A 19,095-nucleotide genomic window follows, 5' to 3' on the forward strand; every position below is an offset into this window, starting at 1 on the left:
GTTTGTATTCTACCCTGTTACAATTTAGTGCTTCGACTAATGAATCTTGCAACACTATTGGAAGTTATTACTATTAATACTGTTGTATTAGTGTTCATTCGTCGGAGTATTAATGGATCTTGCAACACTACACGGAGAGAAAAACATGGGAATTTTTCCAATTTTACTTAGGAGAAATTCCCTTGTTGACATGGCAAATTTTGCTTTATCAACATGGGAAATTTTACTAGGAAAAAATGGGAATATAACCGTATTTTATGGGAATTTTACCCATATATTATAAGAATATCTTCCATGTTGCCATTGGAAAAATTTCCATGTAGACATGGAACAATTCCTCTGATAAAATTGCTGAAATTCCTTTATTGATATGGGTATTTTTACTATGTCAGTATAGGAATTTTTCCCATGTTACCGGAGTAATTTATTCTATATTGACAAAGGAATTTTTCCCATGTTGATAAGGAAAAAATTCCTTTGTTAACACGGTAAATATTCCCATGTTGACATAGTAAAAATATCCATGTTGGCCTGGGAAAAGTCCACAAGAAGCTAAAATCACTAAAATACGAAATATTTTGGTCATTTGTATCATTTAGGCTTTAAAGCGATAAAATAGGGATGTGTGAAGGTTTTAAGATTTACGAAAATAGAATTTCAAAGTTTCCGAAAAAATTTTGTGTAATTTAATTAAAATTTTTTTGTAGCACCTATCAATGAACAAATGTTTTTATAAATTCGATTAATATAAACGAGTACATAAAAATCAATTACCTACATCGTGTTTCCGACAGTATATAATCACCAATTCAATTGAATTGTTTTGATTTACTTGATAAATTACGTAAAAAAAACATCAGTTTACAAATATTTCACTTTTATATACATGGGAATTTCTGCTTTGTTAACATGGGAATTTTTCCCACGTTTACATGGAAAACTTTCCCATGTTAACATTGGAGAATTTTCCATGGCGTTAGAGGAATTCCAACAATGTTAATATAGGAATTTTTTCAATGTCGACCTGGGAATTTTTCCCATGTAAACATGGTAAAAATTCCCATGTTAACATTGGAATTGTTCCTATATTACATAGTTATTTTTCCAATGTTGACATAGGAAAATTTACATTGTCAATATAGGAATAATTTCAATGTAACAAAGCAAAATTTACCATGTGACATTGTTACAATTCACATGTTGACATGGTAAAATTTACAATGCCAACAAAGAAATTTTCCCCAAGTAAAATTGGGAAAATTCCCATTTTTTTCTTTCCGTGTACGATTATTTTGTTGGGCAAAGCTCGGAATAGTAATATTTTTGTAGAGGACAAATGTTCAAAGCTTATAAAAAATAAAGTGTGAAGTAGATTGCTCTAGACTAAAATTTATATTAATAAAATATTTATTTAGGTGATTAGGTTGTCAGGATTAATGAAGATTAGATTTTAAATATTTATTAACTACAAATGAGTTAGAAGGAAGGTTAAACAATAAATATGTTTAATTCGTTGGTACCACCGGAAGAAGTCACCTCAACTTTGGGTAATAAATTAAATCAAAAAGGGCATAAGCACATTTAAATCTTACAAATATTATCTTTTATGAATAAAAGTTAATGTCACCATAGTAAATCAGTATCGAGGTTTTATTTCAGCTCACGAAAACACGTCACCTTGTCATTAACTTGAAATCAATCATTTAAATCCACTGACTTTATATTTTACCACTTTTGCTACCATTAATCTTAAAATTTATACCTCGTACATTTCAATTCGGATACGTCGAAATATATAAAATCTTTCTTATATATAATTGATATTCTCCGTAACATAAAATCAATATTTTATTTATTTACTATTAATAATAATAATAACAATAATAACAAGAACTATGAATAAAATATTGAAAGTAGTGTTGATACAAAATGAATGAAGACGATTTTCGTGACAGGTAGTAAAATTTAAATTAAATTAATGTCACGTGTGTAAAATCGATTGGCCAATAATCGATTTAGCATCATTAATACAGAACCGGAACTACGGCTTTTCATCGTCATATCCATAAAGTTTAATAGCCCGAGTTAAAGTCACTTTTGTGTCTCTCTCATATTGCACTTGTGCTAAATGTGACGTACTCTACGCAAAGTATAAAGTGTACCTTCTACAAAATCTACATACACGCTTCCAGAACCATATATATATATCAATACATTTCTATACATCTATATCTATAGATCTATATAGATGGTTATGAAATTTAAATTATAGCCTGAGGCATTATTTCACCAGCATTCGAGACCGTTCAGTTTGACATCAGTGTTGAGCGGAAATTCGAGCAATTGCTCGACATGCAAAAATATAAAATTTTGAATACTGAGTATCGAACATTTAAAAACTTTTTTTTTTTTTACAAATATAAAAAAAAAAAATCTAAAAATTTTTTTAAACTTTTAAAATTATCATTTAATAAATTCATCCTTAGGGTACACTGTAAAAAATTTGCGGAGTGAACGTGGAGTGGATGATATTTTATTTATTTAATTCCCGGAGTGAATTTCACTCCGAAGGAGAGTTTCGGAAAATATTAATTATAAAAAAAATTACTAATACATATTGAACTTAGGTCTTTGATGTTTTGACATTTATATTGAGTACGGAAATAATTACGAGCTCCCTTTCCATATTTTCACGCGAAATTATTTTTAAAAATTATAAGCAGCTGATAATAAAACTTTGACAAGTATAATTCCACTGAGTCACAAACTGTCGTATGACTTACATCAACCATACCACGAGATAACATTTCATATTGCACCGAAATATCAAAAATATTCCCGTAAAAACTATGTCACCATAGCAATTCAATAATTTAATATTTTCACTATGTATTATATATATGAAATTATAATTTAGTGAGTTACTAAAACATTTTATAAATTAAAAACATAATATTTTAAGTTTAATTATTAATATCTGAATGAATTATTTATTTAAATAATTATGTTTCTAATTAATAGCTGTTTCTATTAAATATTAATTTATTCAAGTATTAAAACTCCGGACCGGAGTGAATACGGATTTAAATAACATCCGCGACACTCCGTAATCACTCCGCTCATAAAAAAAATCCCTATTCACTCCTTATGCGGAGTGATTTTTTTTAAACTCCGGAACTCCGACAGAGTGACTTCGGATTGAAATAAAATCGTATTCATTCCCGATTTTTTACAGCGCACAGAAAAAATTGATTTTTTAATCTTATTTTTATTTCTAAAGGTCACACAGTAAAAAGAATAGCCATATACACGCCAGAAGATGATAATTTAACTCTAGACTGTCCGGGATGTGCCAAAGTGCGTTGGCCAGGCGGGCACCCGCCAGTCGCGCGTCGAGTATTTCGCATTCGGATGATGACAATAGACACCGCAGCATTTTTAACAGTATCATGTCTAGCAAGTGTCGGAATGACATTAGCGCTGTCATTTCTCGCCTTCAATCTTCATTTTCGCCGACACAAGTAAGAGATTTACATCCTATTTCAAATTTTTTTATCTGACCTCGAAAAAATCCGCTACAAAATACTAGACTGCTCTAAGTCTACTAAATCCTCACTAGTTTTTTTTTTTCACCAAAAATAAGTAAATAAAATAAGTAACAAATAACATTTTTTTATATATATATATATATAAAAACAGGAGCATTAAACTTTCAAGTCCGAGACTCAATAATATGGCAGCAGTAGGATGTGCTTTGGTTTATGGAGCCGTTATTCTTCTTGGTCTAGACCATGCCACCCTACCTAATGATTATTTTCCAACCATATGTACGGTACGAAAAAAAGTCAACTATTTTATTTTTGTTAATAAAAATTTTGACAAAAAATTTAATTAAATGTATTTTTACAGGCGCGTGTCTATTTATTATCTGCTGGTTTCTCACTAGCATTTGGCTCAATGTTTACGAAAACTTATCGCGTTCATCGGATATTTACCCGAAGTCGCAGTGGAGTTGTTAAGAACAAGGTTTAACGAGCGTTAAATTTAATTATCTGATCGTTCCATGGAGATGGAGAATTAAAATTACTGCATTGTTTACTTTAGTTTAACGAAGAGTAATTAGTTATTATAATTTAAATCTTATATCTTTATTTTATTGCCAGCTTTTAACTGTTATTATATTTTTATTTTTAGACGCGTTTAATTTTTTATTTTTTTTGTTATTAATTAAATGTTACAATTTAATTATTTCTAATAAAAAATTATGAATTTTAAATTTTAATTGTCGCGCCAAAAAATTTTCTTTGAGATTTTTATTATTAAATTATGAACTGAGATGTAATAAGAATAATTTTTTCAACTTTGACTTTTATCACCGGAAATTGATAGAAGAAAGAAAAATTTACGGCTATTTTGGACTTGAAATTTATTTCAATTTGTAAATTTTAATTTAAAAGGTCTAAAATTTTTAACAAGAAAAATTCAAAACAAGGAGTCAAAAGCAGATTTTTCTTAAATTTTTTTATTTGTTTTCTTGTAGGTCGATTTTTAATAAAATCTTAAAAAAAAAGACATTTTTGATTTCGAAATAAAATACTAGTGACTTTGAATTGATAGATAATTTTTTTCATTAAATTCTGATAATTTTTCAATGAAATATTTAATTTTTTACACGTCTTTAGATGTCAAATTAGGGTCAAAAAGTTTTGTTAATATATAAATAGCAAGAACCGAGTGATAAAAGTCTCGAATAAAGTTTTGGCACAAGCTAAATAGGAAAGATTATCGAGATTGATCAACAGACTTATTCCTGCGGTGTCTCCAGGCATTTAATTTAATTCAGGAGGTGGAATTTTGAAAAGTTTTTAAATTTAAATTGAGCTAAAATTTAATACACTCATTTTTAATGCCTATTAAAAGTGTGCGAATCAAAATTTGAATCGAATAATACTCATTTCTTTGACAATTTTAATTTCAAAACTTATGTATAATTAAATTTTTTTTATTAATGTAAAAATTTTTAAAAGCGTACGGATAATTTAAAATTTGTGAATAATTCAAATTTCGTAAGTAATTCGATAATTTGGTGACCGACCTAATGAACTTTGAAAATTGAACTTGACAATTTAAACTTTCGCAATTTGAACTTTGGTAAGTTTGAACTTTGGCAACTTGAACTTTGGTAAATTTGATCTTTGTTGAATTTTAAAATTTGATGGTTTGATGATGATTGATGATGATGATAAAAAAATGATGATGATGAAGAATGAAATTTGAAATTTGATGAAAGAAATACTTAATTATTCAAAGTTCAAATTTACCAATGTTCAAATTTTCCAGTTCAAAGTGTAAAAGTTCAAATTTTCGAAGTTCATTAAGTATGGAACCAAAAATTTACGAATGACTAAAATTTATACAAATAATTTGAAAACTCACGTCTAATTCAAATTTTCCACTAGTTAGGGAATGTTCAAATGATTGAAAATTTACATGAATAATTCAAATTTTTCAAATTATTTTAAAACGTAAATTATAGCGCGTTCGGTTGCTAACTTTTGGCTACTCGGAGCAGAGCCGATTAATACCGAAGAATTAAATTGTCAATTTAAAAATAAAAAATTATTTAGTTCATTTTTTCTCAAATTTATATAATGGTTGAAAATATAATCATTTGTCTCAATGATTAAGTTGCCGTTATCTGCAATTTTTTTTTTTTCAATTATATTAATTAATTAACTAAAAAATATTCTGTTTAGTCAAACAATTCATGATTGTACTGAATATGTCAATTGGCTTATTATTTGAGCGGCAACCGTTTAAATTATATAATGTTCAGAAAATCTCGTTGACTTTCGGAATTTTTCGGTCTTGCCTCAAGCGGCTCAAAGCAATCAACCGAACAAACCATTCCTTGTTTCCAATTTCGAATCAATCAAACACTAATACTCTATTCAATACAAATAATTAATAAATTAGAATTATCTTATTTCTAATAATTACTAAATCGGTGGCTTGGCATTTCCTTTTACTCTTTCTACAAAAATAAATTAATGTAATGAAGACAATAACGTCATCTCCATTTAATGATCTACTAACCAATCCAAATTAAATCAATCACCACAAACAATAACCACTGAATTTATCCCTTAGTTACTGCAAGACACCCAACTAATTAGTTTAATATGTGTGCTTTTACTGATCGATGGACTTGTGGTAACTCTGTGGGTGACATTGGATCCGATGGAGCGATATCTTCGTAACCTCACGTTAGAGATAAGCCCTCAGGATCGTGGGGTTGTCTATCAACCACAGGTAAGTTTTCATCCAAACTATATTATTATTATTATTGTTATTATTATAATGTAATTGAGTTCTCAGCTCCTGCTGAGTATAACATCGCGGTTAAAGAAGAGCACAAACAACAGATATATCAGGATCTCCTGTTCGAAATTGGCAAACTTTACCCACGCTACCGTGTCAGTACTTGTCGTACTCATTATTAGTGTCCTTGGAGGGATGAAAACAGTCTTTTGTATCTGCATTGACTATAATACCAACTTGTTCGTCGCAAGTTGAGTTTCTGGAATATCGCGGATGCAGGAGGCTGTTATCCTCGGATCCCTCTGTCTATTAAGGCAACGAAATTTGACCTGCTGCGCTTGCTAACCATCTTATTGATGGAGCATCGCAGCAATAACGGAAGCCACTCAGGTGCAGTCCACGGTAGAGTCGGATTACCGGGGATAACCCCCTGAGTATTTAAGCGAACAAGGAAACAAACAAATAATAATAATAACAATAACAATAACAATAATAATAATAATAATAATAACAATAATAATAATAATAATAATAATAATAATAATAATAATAATAATAATAATAATAATAATAATAATAATAATAATAATAATAATAATAATAATAATAATAATAATAATAATAATAATAATAATAATAATAATAATAATAATAATAATGATAAAAATGTTTTTTTCTTTGGATTTGAAAATTATTTATTTTGATCTAAATTAAAGGGGACCACTAGTGTGACCGCCTGAAAAAAAGTTGATTTTTGGAAATTTTTTTAAAGAAAACTACTGCATCAAATGTTTTAATGTTTTGAAAAAATTCAAAATTCAGCGAATTATTCACAATCTCCCGTTCAAAAAAAATTTTCTACTGCTGCAGTGATAGCGACCTTTGCAGAGCATGAAATAAAAAAAAACCAACAAGTTTATTAAACTAGAAGGTATTTTCCTTACCATGACCCTCGAGCTAAGAAAAAAATTAAAATTTATCAAAATGGCGGAGTTTTTAAAAAAAATTTCAAATTTGGCGCGAAAATTTGATGATTTTTGGCCTGGCAAAATTACATTTTTGATTCGATTGAAAAACTGGAGGTTCATGGTACATAGAAACATATAAAAGAAGCTGCAATTCGAATCAAATATATCGGATGATTTGTCTACGAGTTATAACTGCAACAATTTTGAAAAATGTATTTTCGAGAAACGATAATCGGTGACTGTAACTCAAAAAAACGATTCGAGATGTGCACTAGAAATTGTGGTATGTTATTTTTAAAGCTACGCAGTAAAAAAGGATCCGTCAGAATCAACACATATCGTGTGTAAAACGAACGTTTCACACACGATATGTGTTATTTTAACATGTTGTGAGTGTTAAAAAAAGTTACATACGCATATGTTAATTAAAAGTAAAAATTTTCCAAGAATTCTTGTGTGATGGTCGACATTATTTTCAACATATTTTGTGTATTGATTTGACAGTAACATAAAAAATGTTATTTTACAGATTAATACTGTGTGATAAATTGACACACAAAAGTGTTAAAAATTCGACACACAGAATTTCAACATACGCTTTTTTTTACACTTCGATTCGTTTTGTACTATGTATAGACTATCGAAGTATGCAAAAAAAAAAAAAAAATTGATTTTTCAAAATTTCACACTAGTGGTCCCTCTTAAATTGATTTAATTAATTTAGTCAAAGAGAATAAGAAAATATAAAATAGAAGAGAAGAGTAATTGGTAAAACTTGGGCTTTATTATATACTTCATATTTTTAGTTTTACTTTTAATATTTTTTTAGGTTGAAGTATGTCGATCACAGCACACTAATGGCTGGTTGGCCTCTTTGTACGCTTACAAAGGCCTTTTACTTGTAGTTGGTGTCTACATGGCTTGGGAAACACGGTAAAAAAAAATAATATAAATATATCTATATATATATATACTCTTATATTTATTGAATATTATTTAATATTTAAAAAAAAATTTATCTGTTTTGAAGACACGTAAAGATACCGGCGCTCAATGACTCGCAATACATCGGTATGAGTGTTTACTCGGTGGTTATAACGTCAGGAATAGTAGTAGTCCTTGCAAATTTAATGTCCGACCGTGCGACTTTAGCGTTTGTTACGATCACTGCCCTAATTCTCGCCTCGACGACATCAACGCTTGTACTACTGTTCCTACCCCAATTAGCAAATATTATGGGTGGCGAAAGAACAGATCCAGTTGTACAGAGTTTAGGATTAAAAATTGAATGTAATACTAGAAGATTTGTTACTGATGATCGAAGGTAATTTTTTAAATTAAAATTTAATTTTCAATCGCATTTCATTTTTTGAATAATGTAACTTTTTGAAAAAATGTCCTTGTGGAATCATCATAATTTGGATTATTAATATTTATAATACATGATGGGAGAAAGGGGCAAAATGGATCCGCTGAAAAATGTCAATAAAAAGAGGCGCTTTTTAGAAATTTAAAAAAGTTACGAAGCTTAACTTTTTTTTTATCAAATCTTTTGTATTATAAAGTAGAATTGAATGAAACTTTGATGATTCATTTGAAAAAAAATATAAATTAAATCATTTAAATAAAAATTTGCAGTCGACATAAAATTTCTTTTTTAATTTTAGGTGACTCATATTTTCCAGTAATATCCGTGTTTTTTCTTTTGAAGTTTTAAAAAAAAAATTTTTAAGACCCCATTTTGCCTTTACTTCTAATTTTTGTTTCGATAATTGAAAAATTAGAAAAATTTCATTTTAAATTAAAGTCAAAACAAATGTTCATATAAATTTTTATATTTTAAAAATACTATCGTGCAATTAAAAAAAAAAAAAAAAAAAAAAAACGGTAGTCATAAAATAATGAAAGTTTAATTTGAAGCTTGAACTGCACACTTTTTAATTCAACAGCCGAAAAATATGAAAAAATAGTCTCAGAATAAATTTTAATAAATAAAGTCTAAGGAAATCGTAACTTACATTCAACATTTATTTGTAGACTTCCTTTTACTATCGAAAACAAATTTTTCCGCCCTATTTTATTGAACGTACATGATTGATTATTGTTTCATACTTTTTTTTAATTTAAACTTTTCCCGCCATCCCTTTTTGTTTCATTGAACAGCAAAATACAAAAAACTACAAACATAAAATTTCGGCATCTAATCTCAATGAAATTTTCAAAATGTCTGCTACTAAATTTAAATTTCAAACTTAAATTATTAAAATTCTCCATCACAATTCAAATAAAAATTTTTTCTTAACTCAGCTTAAAAAATTTTTACTATCGAAACATATACATATTTAATTTAAATAATCATTAGAATAATTTTGACCCAAATTACATTTAAATTTAAATCTCGCGCCAAAAAAAAAAAATAAAAATTATTTAAATTTGCGCAATTAACTATTAACACATCAATGCAGCATGAAATTTTAATGACTTTATTAATTAGATAAAATAAAAGTAATTATAAAATTTTAAATGCACGTATCGTGAATTTTTTATCAATTAAAACGTACACTTGGTTAATTAATATAATTATAATAATAACAATAATTGTTATTATAATCATTATTATTTGTTATATATTTGATTATCTGAACACAAGAGAGCTGCAGTACAGAGTAGAAGTGCAGAATCGTGTGTACCGTCGTGAAATGGCACAATTGGAATTGGAGTTAGCGAGACTGGAAAAACAATTAGGCCAAGAACAGATAGATCCCTCTCACGCCTCGTCTAGTGCATCTATACCCCAACGAAATCCGAGCATCGGAGGTGGATTACCTTTGTTATTGTTAAGTGTGCTTCCGCCAGTTATTCCGCGGGCTAGTTGGCCATCCGCGGATTCTTCTGGTAAGATTAATTCATTATATATTTATTTATTTATTTACTTTCTAATCACTTGATTGATTAATTAATTATTTAGTTAATTAATGAAGACATCAACGTCAAAAGAATTTAATCACTTGATTTATTATTTACTGACAAAATATCAAATTAAATATCTGGCGTTGATGAAAAAAAATTAAAATATAACGGATTATTAAATTCAATTTAAATCATTTATTAATTAATTTAAGTCACTTCACCCTACTTCCGGATTTTTTTTTTTTATTCAGGTATTACGGAGAGGTGATACAAACTTGAGTTTTTTATTTGCACGCATTTGCTTGTCGATCTGACACCTTTTATTTTAATTATTGTATCACTGCTTGGTATCATTTTTTAAGTTGATTAATTAAATTAGAATTTGGTTATTTAATTAGGTCGAGTTTAATGTAATAGTTAATTGATTATTTAGGTGTTTATATAATATATATACAGTACAGTACAATACAAAGTACAATTATGTGGTTTTTTTTTAAATAAAAAATTCGACGCTGACTTTTATATTCATTAATAAATTTAATATATAATTTTATTAATTATGTTTCTGGATTCAGTTTTTTTATTACAAAAATTTAATAAAAAATATGTAAACTGCCTGACCCTGCGGGCCAGCCCTGAAACTTCCGGCTGTTTTCGAGCTCAAAGAGCTTGGAAACATTATTGTCAGTACTTTTTGAGCTCTTCAAGCTCAACAGTAGTATTGTTGCACATTCCATTGCAAAAATTCAAGTAATAAACAATAACGAAAAAAAAATAATGAAGAAAATCGTTGTTTTTTTCAAATTTATATCAGCAATATCTTCTCTCTAAACACTAATTTCAAAAAGTGGTTCGGTTGATACTCAGAATTCATGAATATTCACTTATTTCACTTCTTCATGTTTAGAGAGTTTGGAAATAATAAACCGATTTTGATGTTTAAAATGGCAGCTCACGCAGTTTTCTGGCCTCTACTAACATTGAAAAAATTTTAAAACATTTGATAAATAATATTATGAGTTATTCCGAATAAATGAAATAAATTGTTATTTTTCGTATTTTTAATCACCAATATCTTTTGAAATAATGAATTGATTTTGAGGTTCAAGGTGACATTCGAGACAGTTTTTTAATCACTAACGTTCAAAAAAACACTGTCATGTGTAGAACAATTTTATTAGAATAAAACACTTTTTCCCAATTCTTTCGAAAACGGTTTGAAACTCTTGAACTAATAACCGATTTTAATGGTTGAGGTGGCATTCGACGCGGCTAATGAAGTTTTAGAGCTGATTAGATTTTGGGATGAATCCATCGAGTACATTGCAAGTTATCCAAAAAATAAAGTTTTCTAAAATTTGAAAAAATTTTATTTTTGAAATATCTCCAAACGTATCGTACCGATTATGCTCAAGCTCAATTTTTCAAAAGTCGTTGAAATTAACGAACCACTTCAAACGTCACCTCAAAAAGCCAAATCAATTTATCCGTTCAAAAGTTACAGAATATTTACACACAGACGTACGTACATTCACTCGGGCTTCATCTTGAAATTCATCAAAACGTCAAGATCTGTTAGAAATTCGATTTTCGCAAATCAGACTGCAACCAATAACTTCTCTTTTTTTGAAAATTTTAAATTTTCTTAGCGGAAAGTGAAAAAATTATTATTTATGAATTCAAGAAATTTATAATTCCATACACAGAAAAAAAAGAACTGTTGCTGCAATAGAAATATGTAGCACGAGTTTGTTGCTGCAATAGGAAAGTTCTGTAGCAGCTACAGCTCTTTTTTTCCGTGTATGGAACAAAATTTATTAACTACATTATAAAAACAATTATTTGTCTTTTGAATTTCATTAAACACTTGCTCGATAAATTTTAATTCGCGTTTTGTTTCCCGCGTGTCCTGCGTTTTTATCCACTCGCTCTTTTATTTATAAACTTATTCTTTTATATTTGCTTACTAATTACTTGAGATACCTTAATATTCTTTCGATAAATATTTAAAATCCATTAAACAAATATTTTTACCAAATACCAATTATGCCCGGAATCTCTAAACATTTTTTTTTTTTAACTACCGATGTAATTTAAAATTCCAAACTTTTCATTCGTGATTAAATTCTCTCTCAAAGAAAATAACTTTCAATTACGTTTAATTTATCTATCGGGTTAGTATAAAAACATTTAAAAAATATAAACCTAGAAAAACATTAACTAAAAATAAGTAATTTTCCAACAGTTGCAACTTCTTTCCGTCGCAATTAATAAAGTAAGATTCTTAACAAAAAGTATCCTGTTGGAAAGCTTGTTCAGTTATTTTGTGACTCAGACTATTTATTGTATTATACATATAAATACACGTAAATATATATAATAGTAGTGTAGATATAAAACGGTTAATTATGTTTTCCGTGCCTTCATCTTCCTCTCAGTTTGATTTTATTTTATTTTACTATTTTCCTTCTAATTCTTTTTATTACTCAACATTTTTTCCCCTTTTTTTTTTTTAATATTTTTTTTCATCAACCTTTTCGTGCTCACTTGATAATCTTTATAGTTCAGCAACGGTCCGGACTTCCCATCAGCAAAACTGTTTTATTCCGTGTGTAAAAAAAATTTTAAAAAATTGAGTACGCCCGAGTGACTAGAGGGATCTGGGAATATCCAACTACGCTTGGGATCGTCAAAGTCCATGAATAAAAACTAAAATATTGCAGTTAATATATTTATATGATTTTTTTTTTTACCTTGTGTTCATTACCATCAAAATGCAATAAAATTAATTATCTATAATTTTTAAAAATTTTTTCCCTAAAAAAAAATATTAAAAATGTAAATAATTATTTATTTTTAATCCTTTCATTCTAAATTTCATATGTAAATAAATCATGTGCTTTTTAAAGTTGTTTAAATTTATGCACAAAAATAAAACGTAGACATGTAAGTTTTTTTTTCATGGTAATTATTTAAATGATTTTTTTTTTAATTTAATTGTTACCCGGACTTATAGTTAAATATATAAACAAAAAAATTATTCAAATACTAGAATTTAATTTGCATAAACCACTGCCACGTAATTCCAAAAATTCATTGAAACGCCAGAGTGAAAATATTGAACTTACATAAGCTTAATGAACTTACATCTAACTTAAATAACTTATTAGGATTGATGATAACTGAATCGTTTATTTGAGAAACCCTATAAGTCATTTTTTTTACGAAATTAGGTTTTTTGCATTTCTGGGTTCTTTGGATGTCCCTCCATAGAAATCAATCAAAATATGCATCAAATCAGCGTTTAAAAAAAAATTAACGGGGTGACAGCAATTTCATTTAATTGAGAAACCCCATAAGTCAATGACTCAAATAAACATATGCAGTTTTAGTTTTACAGAAATCATTTTTTTTTTTTTTTATTTAAAATTCGCGCTTTTTTGAGAAATTAATTTCAAATGTCGTTTTATTGTTGACTGTTATATGACTAATGAAAATGTTTAAATTAATTATAATTTTTTGTAATTTCTGAGTTTCAGAGTTCAAATACATACTTAATAATTCATTTTATCAGTGTAATAAATGATTTGAGTGGAAAAATTTAAAAAAACAATGATTTTATAACTTTTTTCTCCCGTTTGGTTGAGAAACCCCATAAGTCAATCAACTTTAAATAATTTTTTTTAATAGTTTCAGTTAAAAAATTAAATTTTTCTTGTTGGAATCTTTTCTAGAGACGCTAACATTATTATATTCAATTATTTATTTATTATTTTAATGTCAAGTTTTTCCGAAAAAATGTTTTTTGTGTTTCCTGAAAAATTTTGTTTTCTTGACTTATGGGGTTTCTCAAATAAACGCTTCAACTTGAATCGACTTAAATAAAAATATTGACTTAATTATAACTTACCTCGAATGAAATTAACCCAAAGTGAACTTGAATGTTCTCCTAAGTCGAAATTTGAATCTTAAGTCGGAAGTATTGAACGTTTAAATCGTAATCTAGATATTCAACGTTAAAAAAGATAGACAAAATCAAGTCCCTTCGGCTTTCCCGTGGGGGATTTTAGTGGTTTGAACGATAAAAATACTCCCGTTTTTGCATTATCCGGCTTACAGACTTAAATTTTAGCACAAATATTTCCAACAATCTTATGAATCACCCAGCATCGGTATTTTTTCCGAAAACTAACTCCGAGGGGGGTTTTACTGGAGTGAAAGATTAAAATACTTGCGCTTTGACATTATTTGACATTATTTGACAACAATCTCACAAATCACTCATCATCGAAGTTTTCGAAAAAAATACCGATCACTTTGGGTTAATTTTATTCCAGGTAAGTTATAATTAAGTCAATATTTTTATTTAAGTCGATTCAAGTTATCATCAAGCCCAATAAGTTATTTAAGTTAGATGTAAGTTCATTAAGCTTATGTAAGTTCCATAAGTTAACATAAGTTAAATGTAAATTCAACATTTCGACTCGGGACATCACAGTTACAAATTTCAAAAAATTTTTTGTAGTTTTGGTGTAAGATATAAAACATCAGAGACTTTTTTTAGGAAACTTTATGAGCTGCAAAAAAGATCAGATATTAAAAATCCATAATTTATATATTTTTTAAGTCATGGGCGTTTTAATAATTTTTGGATAGTAAAATATTTATAAAACGACTGTCACAACTTGAAATGCTTGTAACTTATAAAATATTGAATTTTTAAATTTTTATTACGAAATCTTTTTTGTAGGAAATTTAACGCTGCACAAAAAAGGTCTGATGGTCAATATTCATGAACCCAGTATTTAAAAAATTTAATTCCCGCCTATTACTTTTTAAATATTAAAAATATGAATTTAAATTAACAGACTTTTTTATGTATAATTTAATACTCCGTAAACCTGCCTAGTTGACAGAGCTTTAAAAAATTTTTTAGAAACTAAAAATTATAATACATGCACTGAAATTTTTAGATTTAATCCCGTAGAGTATTAAGCAGCGTAAATTTTGGTTTAGAGTAAAGATTAAAATAAAAATACAAATTTTTTGCTGTAGGTGATAAATTTTATAAACAAAAAGAATATTTTAAATAAAGACCATGTTAAGATATTTACTCTGTAAAAAACTTCCGGAGTGAACGCGGATTTTTTTTTTTAAAAGTGAATGACAAAAAAATAAAAACTAAAAATATGCACGTGTAGAAAATTTAAAAAACTATAGGAGCAATTTTTAAAAATATTTTTTATTTGATAATTTACCTTTTTAAAAAAAACCCAAAAATTATTAGACGTCGGCTAATTTCAGACTGTATATTTATTTGATCTCCTTGAAGTAAAATTTACTCCGAAGGGATTAAATTAATAAACAGTGATACGCTCGGCATTGACCCCGGATTCGATCTGCGTTCACTCCGCAAATTTTAACAGTGTATGATTTAAAATATGTAAAAATAGTTATGATAAAGTGCATTGTGTAACTAAAATTATGGGATGAATGCTCGTAAAACTTAGGCATGCGTCGCGGAACCGTAGCATTTAGCAGCCAGCCGGATTTGGAACCAGGTGGACCTAGAAGAAGCTTAGCTGACATCTACAAGCTTCAATGGAGACGAGAGACTGAAGGACCAAATCGATTGGGAGTTTTTCAAAGATTGTTTAGCCTCTTTGGCAGCCGACCTAATAGCAGGAAAACTTCAACTGCTTCATTTACTGGTAATTTATTTATTTATATTTATTATTAAAAAAAAAAAATATTTGTCTTATCTCGAATCAACCGATTTAGTGGCGACTTTACTTCAAAAATTTACTTACGACAAATAAATAAATTTTACATAACTAAATATAACAGCCACCAAATTTTTTTTCGCCCAAAAAAAATTTTTGACTTCCATTTATAATGTAAAAATTTTTTTGCGCCAAGAAATCTTTTGTACCCCACAAATAAATATTTATTCATATCCAAGTTTACAATTTCTTTGGCTCAAATAAATGTTTTTGCCTGTGTACATTAAAGTAAAATAGACTAGGATTTAAATAATTTATAGGTTTTAAATCAAATTAGGGAAGTAGTTAAACTTGACTTTTTTTTAAAGAAACTAAAATAAAATTTTTTCATTTCTAAAATTATAAAAAATGGGTAGGAATGTAAATATTAAATTTCGCTGATTGCTGTATAGGTGTAAAACTTTTTATTTGCTTCGTTAATAGAGCTATGTAAGCATTTTTTTGGGTGAAAGAATATATTGTCGATAAAACATATTTTTATTACGAATATTCTAATTTTAGCAATTTTTTTTTACAATGCCATAGTACAAATTTATTTTATCGCACAAAAAAAATTTTAGCCCTATAAATTGATGTAGGGGAAGGGCGGGAAAACGCGACCATTGAAGAAATAATGGATTTTTGTGAATTTAAATACGCTGAATTTTCTTTTGTTGAGTTCCATTTGAAGTGATTGAACCAATTTTCCAGTTGCCATAAAAAAAATTTTTTTCCGAGCAGACAAAATAGATCATTTCTACAAAAGAGTAAAAAAATCTGAAAAACGATTGATCCTGTAGACCAACCCCAAAACTTCCCGCTATTTTCAAGCTCAGAGAACTCAAAATCGTAATTATTCGTAAACTTTTGAGCTTTTCAAGCTCAAAAAACGGACGGATCAGAAAAAATTAGGAAAATCGTTATTTGTTTAATATTTCATCGCCGATATCTTTTGAAATACTAAACCGATTTTGACGTTTGAGGTGGCATTCGACGCAGTGTCTTGGTGTCTAACACTAAACAAATTTTGAAAATAATCAATTGAAATTTTTTGATTTTATTAAAAAAAACTTGTTTTTCGAAATTTTTATGTTATAACGATATCTCTGGAACAAATCATTCAATTTTAATGGTTGAAGTGACATTCAACGAAGCTTATAAAGTTTCAGAGCTGATTAGATTTCGGAGTCAATCCATGAAGTAAGAAGTTATTTGAAAAAAACATTTTCAAAAGTTATACACTGTAAAAAGAGCGGTGTTAAAAATGGACTCATTTTAACTTCACGTAGCGTTAAAACAAAAGTACACCGGTGTAGGAGGCGTAATTAAAATACTGGTCTACACCCAGTGTAAAAGTAGGGTAAAATTTGTCCGCTCACAGTATTAACAGTATTGACTTTTGGAAGCTTATAAAACGCAAAAAATATCTGGACACACACACACGCACTCAAACACACACACACACACACACACACACATGCACACACGCAGAAATTCCCAAAGTAACATATTTTAAAACCGTTATTTTCACACCATTTTCGGTGTTGAAATTTAACACTGCCAATTTTAACACCTACACCTACACCGCTTGGACTTACTCCGGTGATTTTTCACAGTGTATAATATTGATATACATGTGTACATTGTACACACATACATACACTCAGGTATAATCTCGAAATTAGTCAGAATAGCTTCCTAGGGCCTAAAAACGTCAAGATCTGTTAAAAACTCAGTTTTCGAAAATCGGACCGAAACTCATAACTTCCCTTTTTTTGAAAATTTTAAATTTTCTTAACGGGAAGTTAGAAATTTCTTTTATAAAATTCCTAGAGTGGTTTATTTTGCCTACCTTTCTCCCAAATGAATTAATATATTAATTTAAGTATAGAATTATTTTTTAGTCATTGTTAAATATTTTTTTTGAAAAACCAATTGAGATATTTTCATTATTTTTTTATTTTTTTTAACAAAAACGTAGAACTTGACCAATAGGTTCGTAAAATTTGACATAATTGAGAAAAACAAACATAACAAATTACAGGATTTAAAAAAAAATTTTAAGACTTACAAAACTATTAAGCTAAAAGTTTCATTTAGCTTCGATAGCTTTAAAAACATTAATTTCCACTGTAATACATAAATAAAATAATTTACTTCTCTTTAAGTATATATAGTATTAAATAATAATATAGTTATTAATAATTAAAGGTGTAGCTTCAGCATTGAAAGTGCACATGGGTTACATAGCCGGCCTAGTACCTGGCACAAAAGCCTCATCAACCTGTCAAATGAACATACCCCAGGGTCTACGAACTCCTCATCCTCACTGTGGATCTGGGCCCATTATCAACATAACTAGTGACGAGGAGAGACGTTTAAGTTTAGGGTTGAGACGTAAAGAAAGCAGCGAACCACGTGTTAATTTCAGTTTACCTTCAAGTCAGTAACTATTGTTTTAATTATTCAGTTAATTCATTAACGCCCAAAAATCGCTCCATTATATTTTAGGGCCCGAAAAAATTTATTCTAAATAAAAATTTAATTTTACCATCATCGAATCCTTCATTAATTAAAAAAAGGTTCTAATTTTTCTCTTACAAATTTTCATTGGGTACCTAAAAAAATTCTAAAAAAATAATTTTCCAAAGAACGGAATTTTGCTAAAAAAAATCATTATCGCGAATTTCTTGTCGGCCCGTATGAAAATAACATGTATGGTCAAAATATATGTAAAAATATATGATAAATATCAGAAAATATATGTGGCCAATTTAACTATATTTTCTGATATATTTTTTTTTTATATTAAAAAATATAATATTCACCATACACGAGTCCGTATATGTTTAGCATATATAAAATATATATGTCAATCATATACAAAAAATATATTTTTATTATATATGAAAATATATATTCTTGTCATATACGAAAACTATATTTTTATCATACATAAAAATATATATTTCTATCATATACGAAAAATATATTCTGATCATATATAAAAACATATATTTATATTGTGTATGGAAAAAAAAGTTTCTTATTCGTATGACCAACTCCAATTAAATTAGATATAAATTTTAATATACTCTTTAAATTGCAGTTAAAATTTTCAAAATTAGTTAATT

At 28.0% G+C, this 19,095-nt stretch overlaps 1 protein-coding gene across 1 annotated transcript in view; it reads left to right on the forward strand.

Annotated features, from left to right (window-relative positions):
- Positions 1-19,095, forward strand: part of LOC130675077 (gamma-aminobutyric acid type B receptor subunit 2) — a 107,011-nt gene that overhangs the window by 83,041 nt on the left and 4,875 nt on the right. The window contains exons 10-18 of the mRNA XM_057480562.1: positions 3,281-3,521; positions 3,700-3,832; positions 3,910-4,026; positions 6,151-6,312; positions 8,119-8,222; positions 8,320-8,613; positions 9,940-10,184; positions 15,710-15,910; positions 18,173-18,403. Coding sequence (XP_057336545.1) covers positions 3,281-3,521; positions 3,700-3,832; positions 3,910-4,026; positions 6,151-6,312; positions 8,119-8,222; positions 8,320-8,613; positions 9,940-10,184; positions 15,710-15,910; positions 18,173-18,403 — 1,728 coding nt within the window. The remainder of the gene's footprint in view (positions 1-3,280; positions 3,522-3,699; positions 3,833-3,909; positions 4,027-6,150; positions 6,313-8,118; positions 8,223-8,319; positions 8,614-9,939; positions 10,185-15,709; positions 15,911-18,172; positions 18,404-19,095) is intronic.

This window comes from Microplitis mediator, chromosome 9 (assembly GCF_029852145.1).
Source record: "Microplitis mediator isolate UGA2020A chromosome 9, iyMicMedi2.1, whole genome shotgun sequence".
NCBI classification, from domain to species: domain Eukaryota; kingdom Metazoa; phylum Arthropoda; class Insecta; order Hymenoptera; family Braconidae; genus Microplitis; species Microplitis mediator.